Source organism: Hirundo rustica, chromosome 12 (genome assembly GCF_015227805.2).
Source record: "Hirundo rustica isolate bHirRus1 chromosome 12, bHirRus1.pri.v3, whole genome shotgun sequence".
NCBI lineage: Eukaryota > Metazoa > Chordata > Aves > Passeriformes > Hirundinidae > Hirundo > Hirundo rustica.
Window position 1 is genome coordinate 13,693,329 of NC_053461.1, and position 14,871 is coordinate 13,708,199.

Genomic DNA, 14,871 nt, shown 5'->3' on the forward strand with positions numbered 1-14,871 from the left:
TGATGCTCTTGAAGGCACCACCTCTGGATTCACAGCCCTAGTTTTAAATAAGACTGAACTGAATACTCTTTAAGATGGTTTCAGACACTTCATGACTTAAATTCTGAGACTGGACAACCAGGGTTGTGAAGTTTTGCATTAGCATGACAGGTGTAACAAGAGACGCCCTAGGAAGGCAAATAAACAGGAAACAACACAAAAATAGAATTTTCTGATTTTTCTGCATCCTACATTTTTGACTTCATCCTGGTAGTTGTTTTGACAATGTAATATAATCCCACTCTCACTGACAGACAACAACAATTCTGTACGGGTGAGCTGATGACTCCCTGAAGTAAATATGCCCACAAACAGACCACAAATGTGTTTGCACCGAACAAATGAGTCGGCTGAAAAGAGCTACTGAGCAACACTGCTCCAGGACTGAGGCAGCCCATGTCAGAGGCTCAGCGGCACCCAGCCTTCCCCTGGGCTGCACAGACAAACTGCTCGGCAGAGCGCTGAGCTGAAAGTCAGCAAGCAACAGGGAGCAAAGAGCAACCCAGCACAGCACAGTATTTCCACACAAACTGCAAACCAATCTGTTGGGTGAATTCAAACTCCAGGATTTTTCGCAATTCTTCAAAGAGGAAGTATTTCTCTCAGGGAAATACAACAACCCCTCTAGCTGGCAATAGTTAAACATGCTGATATTTAGTGTTGCATTATTGTAATGGTTTTGGGGACAGTACAGGCTCAGGGTTACTGGGCTACAGCCAGTAACAAACTGCATGAAGAGATCAGTTAATGATGCAGATTTCTGAGCCATTTGATACACATAATCACAAAATGCCAGACAGTGTATACCACACAGACTGTTCCAACAAGATGGTGAGACACCAGAAAGGACATCATGTTTAATCACAGGCAAAGCTTCTAGTGAACAGAAAGTGATTTCTACTCACATCTCTCCACCTAACCTAAATTTGAACTGAGCAGAAGTTGGCTGCTGCGCTTTTTACTCCTATGAACTCTGCACACTGTGTGCATGCAGCTTACCTCCAGGGAGAACGACAACACGACATCTGACTTGGAAAGCTGGTTCTCATTTTCCTCTCCCATGTCAATTATTGAGGTGTTGTGGCTACGTTTCAGCTTCTGCAGCTTGAACTCGGAGCCTCCCTTAGACACAGGCATGCTCTCCAAGTTTGCCATCAGGAGATTGACAGATGACTTCAGCTCCTCAATGTACATGTTTTCCATTTCTTTGGACACAAACTTGGGAAACTTGCGCTCCTTGGATTTGGAAACAAACACAACAGAATGAATGTTTGTAAGAATCGACAACCACTTGTTGCAGTGTGAGAATCCCCCAAGAGCACTGTGCTGGTTTAGGGCAAATTTGGGAGGAAACTTCCAAAGGAGTCCCTCTGGAAAGCAGATTCAAGCAGTCCCTGCTCCAACTGGTTCAGGAAAATACTTCCTTGAAGAAGAGTGGAAAAAAACCCGTTTTATTTAACAAGCAAAGTATTCACAAGCATAAAAAAATGAGTAATATTGAACAATAAAACCTCTCGCTGTTCTGAAGAGATGGCAAATTCAGAAAGTCCTTGTCATGGGCTCAGCTCACTCAGTCTCTTATCAGCCCCTCCTGTGCTGGAAAATGCTGTTCTGAGCCCCAGTGGGCCACAGGTGTGAGCTCCTGGTGCTCCTCTGGGTTTTCAGTCCAGAGCAGGCTGACCAGCTCCAAGAAAAAGAAAAGCCACAGTCTGGGGAATTTCTCTGCCTCAGCTAACCAAAAACTAACTAAAAGCAAAGGAGAGTCCTTTCCCATTGTCCACGCTACAGACAACACAGTCTGTGAGAAGGAATGCAGGGGAGCAAGTGAAGTTTCTGAAAAAAAACTCCACGCTTCCTCTACCCCCTTCACTCTCGGAACCAGTCTTAAATGTGCAGGACTTAATATCCAGCATGAACAGAACAGACAACTGGGGATACAAGTATCATAAAGTCATCCTAGGAAAAGCATCTGCAGAGGTTTGTGAGCAGGGAACTCCTACAAACCAGATGACAAATTACAGTTTCCTCCTGAGTAATGTAGAAACATTATTGCTAGTTTCTCACAGAATTACTACTTGGTACTTATCCAACTTTCCTGTACCTTGCATGCGCTTGCAATTCACTGACTTCTATCTGCAAATGGGCTTTTTCCCTATGGATTCATTCTCAATTACAAACACTCCAGATCTCAACTGAACTTTGTGACCAACAGCAACTAACTAAGGATTGAGAGGATGCTGACAGTAAGAAATTTGTTTTCCAGTCTCCCAGTTGTGCCAGCTCTTTTTAAAACACTTCTGAATGGTTGCTTCATCAGGTTTCTAGGTGTGAAAGGAGCCCAAAGAGTAAAAACCAGCCATGTGTGGGCAGGAAGGTTTGGTCCTAACTGGAAGGGGTAAAACATCCTTTCCACTACTTGTCAAGGCCTGAGCCTCCCCACAAGAAGACAACCTTTCACTGTGAGACCCTCCAGTGCTGCTTGCTGTCAACAGGACATTTAAACTCTAAACCAAGGCTGACAGTGAGAGCAAAATATGATGTTCCCCAATGCATATTCTCAGCTTTGAACTGCTGCCCATCACCAGCCTGAGCCCTACATCTTCTGACAACTCTTCCCATGGCCTGAATCTGCTCAGGATTCGAGTGTCTCTCAGTGGCTTACAAGACACTGTGCAAGGTGTAAGACAGTGAGGCAGCATCTGCAGCCAGGGAACACAGGGCTGACCTGCAAACAATCTTGGTGGCAATTCACAACATTGTATAAAGCCATTTGTAAAATGTATTCTAGGAAAGAAAACAAGGTCATGTTTCTTCTAGAAGACTGACATCAGGCTGCTGAAAGAGTTCTCTGCACTAGTGTTTGTACGAGTCCTCAAGATCCTACCTGCTACAAGCAGAGCTCTCAGCAGCACTCACACAAAGCAGATGAAGTATAGTTATCTGCTTCCAGCTTCAATCTTGGGAAGCAGCTCCCATCTTGGGAAGCAGCTCCCTCATGTAAATTAGATCTAAAGTGAAACAAACTACCTTATCAGCCTCCTGTATTGTCGGTGCACTATATAAGTTGCAAGACACCGCTAGAGGAAAAAAAAACAAACAAAAAAGCTCAATTGTTTTGTATATTTTGAGAACTACTGCTGCAGCAATGATGTTCAGACGTTATAGCTTTTTTACCCTGTTGTCATTCATCCCCCCAGGGACTGCAATTTTGGCACTGCCCTCACAAACCTCTTCAGCAGTGCAGCAAGGACTGAGACATTTCACTGTGTGCCCCCAGCAATTACTTGTATTAAGGCTAAAAATGTAGTTTGAGGTGATGCATAATAGTTTAACTGGGACTATTTAACTGATGTTGGAAATGCAGAGATATAGATGTGGTCTCAAGTCACCTATCAGACTGGAGATAAAGCTGGGGGAAGTCTGGAGTAAGACACTATCAAGAGATGCAGACAACAGCAAGACATCAGTCACCTCCCCATGTACTGGGAGCAGAGAGAGGATCAGGAACAGGGAGAGAGGCACAAGCATGAAGAGAGGCAGAGTTAAGACACTGATGAATGACCTGTCCAGCACGCTGGAGAAGAGTGGGTCCAGCCCCAGACAGACATATCACTCTAGTGTCACCACAAGGTGTCATTTAGTTGTCCCAAAACGTGCTCCTTCCTTGAGGCCAGGTGACAGGGAGGGGGAAAGGCACCACAGGACAGCAGAACACTTGCTACTGCAGAGAAAAATATATGTCTGCCTTGGCAGCACTAAGCTCTCAGCTGTAATGCTGCTCTATTTAGCTGCTGGAAAAGTACAGCACGCAGACTGAAAAGCCTGTCCAGATTCAGCTGTAAAACATCTGCTTGCCACAGAGTGTGATCCTCAAGCCTCCTGGCTCCGAGGCTGGGCTGATGTGCTTTGATAGAGGCAGGCTCAGTGGGGGACCTTGCCTAGTGCTGCACTGAGCTGCACTCTCCTGGGCACAAGGAAAGGCAAAAAGACGCAGAGCTGTGTCCTGGTATCCAGAGGCAGGAAAGCTGGCACCAACAGTGACTTGTTCAGACCCAGAGCTGTGTCCTGGTATCCAGAGGCAGGAAAGCTGGCACCAACAGCGACTTGTTCAGACCCAGAGCTGTGTCCTGGTATCCAGAGGCAGGAAAGCTGGCAGCAACAGTGACTTGTTCAAGGTCACACAACAGCTCAGAAAAAGCCTTGCAAAGCCACTGGTCCCGTAAGACTCCACAGCCTTTGCTGCCTCTGAAGAACAAATGTCCTAGTGTGAATTTCTTAATTTATCGAGGCATTAATTTGCCTTGAGCGTGGAATCTCCGAGACAGATGCCTCAGTGCTGCTTTCACAAGCACTGTAAGCCTCCCTGTGCAGCAAAGCTGTATTAAAAGCTGCAAATTGGAGATAAAAATGGAAATGCTATCCTTTCGCATAGCTGAATTGTGAACCTGCCCTCTGTTACAGGGAAAGCAGCCTTGCCCTGAAAGGAGGCTACAGAAAAGGATTCAAAAGGTCATTTGGAAGCCTCCAAAATATGGTATTCATGGATCTGAAAGAACAAGGTTTCTCGCAGGCAGATGCTGGCGGGGCCTGACATTCTGAAGAGAAAGTCGTCTGCTGCAGTACCATGACAGAGATTAAATATCCCTAGCTGCCAGCTGGAACACAGGTAAGTCCCTTTTCACTCTAAACCACCCTCCAACCTGCACTGTTGAATTTTGAAGGTTGAATTCTGCACAGAGATATGTTGAGGAGTTTCCCCCGACTCTCTCTCGGACAGGCAGCAGTGTCATGGTTTGTTTTCAGCACCCTTGGGGGAAAAACAGAACTGGCAAATTCTCATTTGCAAAAAAAAAAAAATTCATGAAGCTGCAGCTTCTGCTGGCTGCTACTGAATCATGCATATTGTTGTTCTACATGCCATAAAGAGAAAATGAAATAACAAAACCAGGCAATCTTTTTCTGGCACTCAGGGCCTGGCTACCCATCTCAGAACCAGAGCAGCTGCACTCAGTGCAGAGGCTTACACCTCACTGCAAATAAGTACTGTAGGTTTTCCTGACAAGAATGAAGTGGCAAAGGGCCAAATGCTGAACAAAAGAGCTACAGTCAGTTTGCTGTTTTGCTGCACCATTGACTGGCCATGTGGTCCTTGGACATCTCACTAATTTTATCAGTGAAGTGAGGAAAACCAGAGCCTATGTCCCCAAAGATGAAACAGGAGCAGATGTTTAACAGAGGTGTTAGTGAGGAGGAGCTGTGCAGGCTCCACCAGCACCACTGCTAATGCCTGACTTTTCACACCCAGGCATAACAGTGTGGTTGCAAACATCTCCGATATTACATTTCCTACAAAAAAATCCTAATTTGGGCCCAGCTCAGTTCTGGGAGGACTGCTGCTGAAAGGCAGGTCCCTAGACTGAGCTTGTCTCTCTGATTAGATCCTTTTTTTTTTGCCTTGTAGTAATGGTTTCTTGATTATCAAGAACAGCCAGACAGATCATTCCAAATGACTTCAGCCCCATTAGGGCTTTATCAGTGACTCAAAGCATCTGATTAGAGGTAAGGATAAAACTCAGCCATATTGATGTCAACAGGATTCTCTCCATCATCTATGGTCCATTGGAGGCCAGGTGAATCTGCACTGTGTGAGGGTGTGATTTGCTCCAAGGGAGATGACTTCTTACAGAAGGGTCTCTAAGGAGAAGAGCTGAGTGCTTGGTTATCAAAGCTGTTTGGAGGTCCCAGTGCCTACTGCCTCAAACAGCAGCAATGTCTGCAGATAGCCTGACTGCTCTCATGCACAGTGTGAACTTCTTTGGGACAATACATCTGAAGGACCTTCACTAAGGCAGCATTTACCTACAAGCAAGAAATTGTGGCTCTCATCAGCCCAGCAAACAACACAAATCCCATTAGGATTATTCCTGGCTTCTTTTCTACACAGCATCATCCACCTTATTGCCTAGCATAGAAATGTGACACCTCTGAGGACCCACAAGGGATTTTTCAGGAACCTAAACTGTCCCAGCTCATCAGGACATTCCAAGAAAACAGCTTCATAGTTTTTGTTTGCAGCTAAAAATCTGATCATTTTTAACTTAATGTAATTACTGTGAGAAGAAACTCTCAAGAGAATGACAGGACCTGGGGGCTGCATCAAACTCCTTGTATACTCCTAAATGAAGAGGTTATTAATAAAAGTAGACTTTTTTTTTTTTTTTTTTACCTTAGCAATTTGTTCTGCCATTTGGAGACGTCCATCTAACTCACGTCTGATCTGCGCTGCTTGCTCATCAGGGTTGTCCAGCTGTATAAAAACAAAAGGTAAATCAAGGTGAAAAATTAACCAATGCAACACCTCTAGGAGCAGTTCTCTGAGTTGACCATCTGTGCCTCACTGCTGATAGAGCAAGTGGTGAGGGGACACGTTCTGGAACAGAAGCCCCCACAAAGGACAAACACAATGCTCAACAATCCAAGATGGACAGTTTTTGATGCCTGCCCTGCTGCCTCCTGGGGCCAAGCACCCTCACCCTGAGGCAGTCTGGTGCAGTGTACTCTGCAAAGTTACAGCTACAGTGATGACAAAAGTTTTGATTCTCAGCCTGATGAATGATGAGCTCGTCTGCTGGTGCTCACGGAATCAGCTGAAACACCACATTGCCCCTGACCCATCACTTTCCATGGCATCTCCTCATCTGTCTGCCTGCACATCCCTACGGCTGAGATTGATGGAAAGTGTATTTCTGATTACCTTTTGAAAGCCTTTGTTCTGGATTTAACGCAGGAAACCTACAAAGTATCCTGACTGTGATCCAAATCCATTGAAGCTCCAATGGTTTCATTCACACGAGCCACATGACGTAACCCGCTGGTGTGGCTCATCTTTATATTCCTGATCCCAACACCAGTACAGAGCCATGGATTACCAGCACCTTTCAGGATCAGCTGCCCCTGTTATGTTCCTCATGAACAAATGTACCTCACAACTATCCTGCACCAGTGTGGAAGCACTTCTCAGAGCTGTTTCATTAAGGGTAGGAAATGTACAGGCCCAAATTTCCATTTCTTTGCAATTCTGAAAGAGGGGGAATTATCTGAATTCTATCTGAGCTACAGTAATTGAGGTTAATCACACACTACCCAAAATAACTCAGGAGCTAAATTTAGAAATTGAGGATGCTGCTGTGGAGGAGGGTTGATTTTGCAGTATGATAATGAGCCAACAAACTGCCTCACGCTTTCTGCACTATCTTGATTGTACAGATGTTTTCCAGTGATGCTACAGGTGTCAAGGAAAGATCTGACTGCAGAAGATTATTTTTCTTAGGAGCCAACAAGCAGCCCAGGCAGCCTCTGTGGCTGAGTGGGTAAGGCACTGCTTTCCAGGGCTGTGTTTCCCAAGATTAAGCAGTGATGCCAAGCCAAGTAACCTGGTATTTAAAACAAACAAACAAACAAACAAACAAACAAAATCTTTCCAGGCTGTATTTTCAACGATTCTGCATGATAGCTCCATGACAAAAACTGATCTTTGGGAAAGAAATCCTAGTCTGTAGTAGCCAAAACAACATTTTCTTCTTGTTGTCTACAGAATGGTACTAATGAGACAGCCCCTGCCTGTCCTCCTGGCACCTTTCAGCAGATCTCCTGGGATTAAGAGCAGTAGCCTAACAGCTCAGCCCGTCTCCTCCTATGCCTGGGAAAGGCTCCTGTTGCCACCAGAGCAAGCAGAGCACATTTTACACAGCCATAAGACTACACAGGGCCATTAACAGAGTAATGCTGGTACCCATAAAACATACTTTGCTTGTGAAATAAGGCAAGGTGCAAATGTGAGGCATGCCATCTAAGAAAGACCAAGCAAGGCAACACAGATCTTAATATCATTAAAACTCAATTTCTTAACTAGAGAATCAGCTATTTATTATCTGCCACATGCATGCCCACTTCATATTCAGCTACTTGACAGCCAAATACATAAATTATTTAAGAAGTCAAAGAGAAAATGAATTAGTTTTGTTCTGCATTATGACTATGTTATGGGTATGCTGTGAATAAAGCAAAGATATAAATCATAAGGTTGCCCCAGTCAATTAAATGTGAAAAGTATTACAGATTTCAGTATATACATGATTTGTCATATGCACTGGGCTTTTCTTCAGCAGCATGCCACAAATACATGATTTACATAATTTGTAATTCTCAACTGATCATTACCCAACTGCCTGCTGGTAAATTAGATGTTTTCATACATCTACCCGCAACCACATTAGTTCTCTCTGCCTGCCCTGCTGAGATTATCTACGTTGGTGTACCAGTTGCTAAAGCAAAAGAATAAAAATGAAAAACTATATGCAGATTAGGTTTTAAGTGGAACCCAACACTGACCAGCACTGCAGCCAGCCTATGACACTGCAGGCATTGCAGGGCAGGTGTCTACTCTAACCCCTGGTGAGGGTTCAATTACAAGAAAAAGACCTTACAAGAAGATTGGTTTTTTACATATAAACTGTTAATAAGGAATAATTTTTAGTGGGCACTAGCAAGTAAGAGAAATGAGTTTAAAATGTTCCTCATGAGAGTCTGACAGTTTTGATTGCCAGTAAGAACCAGTTGCTGGCCCACAGAAGCAATCCTTTGCTCCCATTCCCCTGAAACAAACTCCCTGAGAGAATTTTTTTCCTGTTATTGTGAAAGGATGGGAGATAATCCCTCTACATCTTTAAAAGGCAGAAACAGACACAAACCAACCAGACTAATTAGTCTGTAAGATCTTCAGTAAGATGCACAGGCACCTGCCAAACCCACATCTAAAGTGTTTGCTGCATCACCCCTATGTCGCCCAGCCTGAGTCTTACAGTTTTTAAAGCCAAGAGCCCAGGCTCACTTCTTCTTATACCAGGAAACGCCAAAGGCTGTGCAAGGACAAGAAGGGTATTAGGAGATTTTTAATCCCCATGCTTTTGGAGTCCAAGTGTTTTATTTGAAGTGTTTATATCGAAAACTCCAGTGTCAGTTTATCTCAGCTTAAAGCCAAACCATTTGCTATTGCTGCCACGGCTCCGAAAGAGCCACTGGAGCAGCCCAGGCTGCTCTCCTCCTCCCTTCTCTGCTGTGCACAAAGCACTTCGGTTGGGATTCACACCTCAGATCCACCCACCTGCCTGGGGACTGAGCAGGGCACAGCTCTCTTGCCAGCGACCACAGCGAGAGGGCTGCAGATGGGACGAACGCCCCCAGCCTGGTGACGGTGCTGGTGGCACAAGTGACAGGCTGTGCACAGCCCTTGGCTAGCTGGGAGGAGCACAGTGGATCTGACTGTTCCACCAAACATGGATTAACGGGACAGTCCCCAGGGAGCGGAACACGGCACAGGAGCTAAAGCCAAGCTCTGAGCTCAGCTCTGCTGGGAATAACATTGTTGTAAACTACAAGGGTTTGTAATGAAATAATGTTGTAAACTGTAAGGGTTTGTAACGAAATAAACCTTTATCGTTTACAATGATGTTATAATGAAATAACATTGTTGTGAGCTAAGAGGGTTTGCAGTGACAGGATGCAGTGTACAGATACAACCTTCAATGCCTGGCATTTATGCCACAGACGTGACAGGTATTGTTGGTGTAACTGCCATCAGCACCAGCCACAAACCACTGGGACCATTTACTAGTCTAACCCCTCCCTGCCAGCCGCTGCTGATGCTGATTCCTGCTTCCTGCAAAGGCAGCAGATGTCACAACATCTCCATTCCTGAGGCATAACTAGGGCCTGTCCCAGGGCATCTCCCCTTCCCTGTGAAAGGTTACAGTGTGGTGGTGGATGCAGTGGCCCTCCCATGACACCCACTCCTGCAGAGGACCAGCCATTTACAACGGGGTTCTGGAAAAATACATTTTAAATTCTCTGGCAGCGCAAATGCTGAGCTGCAGCAACCTGCTTTATGCTGCACTGGGAGCAGAAACACACCTGGCTTTTATTGTTCTGGAAAGGAAAGCATTTAATGTGGGTCTCTGTGAAACCCTCAGCTATTGCCTGTGTTGGTTTTCCCCCTGGCAGTATTGGCACCCAGGAATAGGTGATCAGGTGGGCTGCTGCCGAGCAGGGACTGTCCTGGCTGTGGGCACTCTCAGCAATCCCAAACATTAATTTTCTCTATCCCTGCATGCAGCACAGCACCATGCAGCTGAGGGGTCTGAAAATGCCACTTTGTGAATTATTTTCCATGGCTGGAGGACCAAGACAAAAGCCACGACCCACTCATGTCCTTCCTAAGCCTGGTTTAACTCCTCCCAAAATAATTAGTGCGGCCAAATGCATGTGCAGTGCATGGTTATAGGTGCCAAATGCCTCAAAGAGGAAGTTTTGAGGTACTCATCCTTCAACATGCTTGGAGCTCTGTAGCTCAGCAAATGGTTGATTAAGTATTTCAAAGCAAACATGCTCATGGTGAAGGCTGAACAAGATCACAATATGGATGACAATTTTGCAACTTTGATGCAGGGCTTTAGAAGAGATCTTTGTCTCATAAAAGGTGGTTTCACTTTGTGATGCACAGTGTGAGAAAACACTGAAAAATTCATCAGCCACATCAATTAATAATTAATCTGCCAGTCCAGGAGTACTCACAACATGTGGCATCAGCATCATGGAGTGCTCCAGCTAAAAAAAACCATGGCCCCCAAAGTGACTCATTGTAGGGATGCCCCTGGTTTCTTACCTCAAAGCTGCTGTTTTAGGAGATAAAGTGCAATGAGGCACACAGTGGCACACATATGCTCCATGTCAATGTCACAGGCTGCTCTGCAGCACCCTTTTCCCACTAATGGTGAATATTTCTCTCTACAGCAGCCTAGGGCAGCGGGAGGGCAGCGGGATGGCAGTGGTCTGGTGCTCAAGGCCCCAGTCTCTTCCCACAAGGCTGAAGCAGAAAGAGGAGGAGGATCTGAACATTTCATCTTCAGCTGCAGGTGGGATTCTGACTTCCCTTTAAACTGGGAACATGAATGATGCTGATCTGCCTCAGAAGGGTAAATCACTAATGTCCTGGGAAACATGCTCACCCTCTGAGCAGCAAACTGCGACCCGCAGACAGCTGGCTGCCTTGGGATCTGAAACACGAGCAAGGAAGAGGAAGCAAGGACAGCTTCCCCGTGTTAGGCACTTCCCTGCACCAGCAACCACGGCAGCATCTGCACAGGCCAACTATGGATTCATCAACTCTCACTCCTGCAGTTGGAGAGAGGTTTTTGAAAGACGTGGAGGGACCTGCAGAACATATCTTCTTCACCAGCCTTTAGGATTGCAGTGACATATGTTCCCCCAACATTCCAGGGGGACGCAGTGCCGCTGCACAGCAGGGATGCTTAAGGTTACCTCTCCTCTGGCCAGTCAGAACTGCCAAATCAGTCTTTTAGGTTCAGTCATGCAGAATCTTCCCAGTACAATGTAAAGCTCCCCTTAATTCAAGGAACCTGTGCCTATTACCTCACCAAAATTTTCTTTTTCCCTCCTGATAGCCCTAGCTCCTCACTGAACCTGAGGGTTCCAGCACCCCAAAATGTGACAACCCCCTTCCCCTTATTTTGCTCATGTGTAGGTATAATAGGCTATGCTGCAGGGACTCAGTCATTTCCATAATAATTCACTAAGGGCTGCACAGTTGCTGTTTGCTGTGGGTAGGTGCTGGCTCCTGCTATCCCAGCACACTCCCAGGTTATCTAATGAACACCTTCTGCATGAGAGCACTCAGGAGCTCCTGGGAGGGTGATTTAAAACAATAGAAAGGACTTGGATAATGCAGTAAGGGCTGATGATTCCCTCTTAAAGAGAAATCTTATTTCATGCTACACAAACTTTAGGGTTGCACTAGATTCATCGGTGAAAACATTCCCCAGGATGTAGAGCAGCCTCTCCCCGCCTCAGTGTGAATCTCTGAGCGCTGCAATACCTCTCTGTGCCTCAGCAGCCACCGGGGCTGCGCAGGCTCTCACCCATTACATCTGCCTGTGGATGCTGGGACCGTGCCTGCTTCACCAGGTCAGGTCAAGAGGTCCACCCTTGGTGGTCTGAGTGCTGTCTTAGCTGTTTATCCCATGAACTGAGGTGATTTTCCACCAGAGCAGCTCTGCTGCACGTGCGGGCAGAGGTTTCTCAAGACCTCTTTGCAGCTGGCAGCAGCACCCATGGGTACTCACTGCTCATCTACAGAGCTGGTGCCATGGCAAGGGCTGGCAGGTGACAGGCACGGATCCTGTGCAGGAAAAGATGATACCTCTCCATGCCCTCTCAGTTCCCAACCTGTCTAGCACCACATCTCTCCACTGCTTTGAAGGCTGCACCGTGGGGCTGAGGAAAGCTGAGACAAGCAAACCCAGAGTGCATCTTTACAGCAGGTTGGCAAAGATTCCTCCAGATTTACGTGCAATGATAAATCAAAGTAAATGAGAAACCAGACTCAGCAAAACAGGAAGGGGAAGAAAAAAGTGCTGCCTGCCTTTGCAAATGTTTTGCAAGCTGTGAAGAAAAGGGACGGCAGAGCACATCCACTCGGAAGGCACGTCCTTTCCATCTGCGGCCAGAGAACTTTTGAACCCTGCAAATCCCTCTGCAAGATCATCTGTGCAAGGTGTATGACACTGAAAGGGATTGAAAACTAAAGCTGTCCAGAGACTCTGACCTCTGATGCCTTAACACCATCTTCTTATGGCATTGCATAAGGATGCTTGGAGGCATGTGGGCAGCAAACGCTGTGCTATGGCACCATGAAAGAAACTGGAGCACTGGCTGGTTGATGCTGTCTAAGGCACATCACTACATTTAGCTTGCCAGTGTTTTCTTATCATATGCTGAATGTCACATCAGTTAATGCAAAAAAGAATCACCTGAATTTCCTAAATACGACAATGAACTACTATTGAGTTCCAAATAAGTTCTACCGCTAGAATCAGCTGTAATTAATTCATCCCAATCCATCACGGAAGGAGGATCTACATATCCTCAAATCCTCATCTTTGATTAAAAGCTTAATGGTAGACACATTCATCAGTTAATTCAAAATGGGCTTTGGCTTTTGGAGCTAAAGCAAGTTGCACGAGGATCCAGTCCAGCAAAGCTGCAGTACCCTGACACTCAGCAGGATTAAATGTGGTGGAATAAGATGTGGGAACATCTCCAATGGTGTCTACACAGTAATTGTTTTTCTGCAGAAAGCTCTGAGAAAAAAACTGGCAAAGTAGAAACTGGCCATGAAACACTAATGTTTTGGTTCTATTATATGCTAAATCTGCAGAAAACAAGGGAGAGGGAATGTAAAGACAAGTTCATGGCTCCTACTTTTTCAAGGACTAGGATAGCAAATATTGCAATCCTGCTCATTACAGTTCATTTTTGTGTTTCTGAAGTTTAGATTTATCACAGCTGGAAATCTAAAGAGACTGACCTCCTGATGTGTTTCGCGCTGGTTTGATGCAGCAAACTTTCCCATAAGGTCAGGGAGAAAGCAGTCAGGAGAATTAAACCCCTAGGCAGCAAATTTCCAGCACATAAAGAGGTCGCTACATGTTCTCAGTGGATGGCATCCTATAGGGGAGGTGGGAGCTGAAGCTGCTGGTCTCACCTGTGAGTAGGATCAGACTTCTTCAAAAGTCTCTGTACGGGTCACCATCAGACCCTCTTCTTACAGCAACAGAGAACTGGAAGGGAACCGCCTTCCACTGCAGATGCAGCTATTTTAGTCCCTCTGATTTGCACCTAATATGCTGCTCACTAATTGGTATCAACTTATCAAAATCCAGAGCAGAAACATCACATCTCTAAGTCCCTTTGATCAATACATAACAACAACAACTATAAATGATTAATAAGCAATCAGTATTGCTATGCTAAATTACTATATTATGCTAATTAAAAGGCCAATTCCTTGCTTTTCTTAGAGCAGTGTCCAAACATCTGTGCTCTGAGTCAAAGGTGTCAGAGAAGTTTACCTCAGAGAGAATCTCCTGGTTTTGAACAGAAGCAGTATCAACCTTTACCCATACCAATCCTATCTAATCTATCATTGCATTTCAGAAAAGCTACCTCTTTTTAAAATAATTGGCATTCAACAACATGAAAAAAAAAATCACAAGAAATATGGATTGGAATCCTAGCCTCACTAATAGGGAACATCCATCACCTCTCATACTGCCTGATCCCCTCCAACAGGACCTATCCTGCCCCTGAAGAACCAGTGGCACAAAATAGATGTCTGGCATCTCTGAGAAAGGCCATGTGGAGCTGAGAGCTGTCATGTGGGATCTAACCTCACTTAAGACCCTTGCGAGATGCTCTGGCACCTGCATTAAGGATCAAGGATGTGAGAATTAAAGGAGACACAGAAAAGCAGCAAGAGGCAGAGCTATGAAGAAACAAACACAGGGAACAAAAATGCTTTTAAAAAGCAGTTGAGAGGAGGAGGAATACAGCACAAGGTACCGAGTGTGGGGAGAGCTTAGCAGGTGGGACAAGTCCTCCTTGGGGTGCACCATCCTCATACCCTTAATGGTGGGGACAGTCAGCCCAGCAAACCTTATACACAATATAGAAAATGCTGTTATTTGTCCATATTGAACATATGATAAATAATTTCTGTGTACAGGCACTATAACAATTATTCCACAGAATAAGATGTTTCAGCCTGGCAGCAGCAGCTCCTGCCACACGGCTGGACAGCCCAGCTCCCTCTGCACAGAGCATGGCACTGCTGCTCCCAGGCTTGCACTGGCTTTACTCTAATCAGCTCAAACCTGCAGCCCTGCCTGGGTGGAGGAGCATGGGCAAACAGAGAGGAGC

At 45.5% G+C, this 14,871-nt stretch overlaps 1 protein-coding gene across 12 annotated transcripts in view; it reads right to left on the bottom strand.

Moving 5' to 3' along the window:
- CADPS (calcium dependent secretion activator) overlaps window positions 1–14,871 on the bottom strand; it is a 207,938-nt gene that overhangs the window by 130,112 nt on the left and 62,955 nt on the right. For all 12 annotated transcript variants that reach the window (XM_040076170.2, XM_058422205.1, XM_040076175.2 and 9 more), the window contains exons 4-5: window positions 6,266–6,346; window positions 1,039–1,275 (exon numbers count right to left, since the gene is read on the bottom strand). In XM_040076170.2, the coding sequence (XP_039932104.1) occupies window positions 1,039–1,275; window positions 6,266–6,346 (318 nt within the window). The remainder of the gene's footprint in view (window positions 1–1,038; window positions 1,276–6,265; window positions 6,347–14,871) is intronic.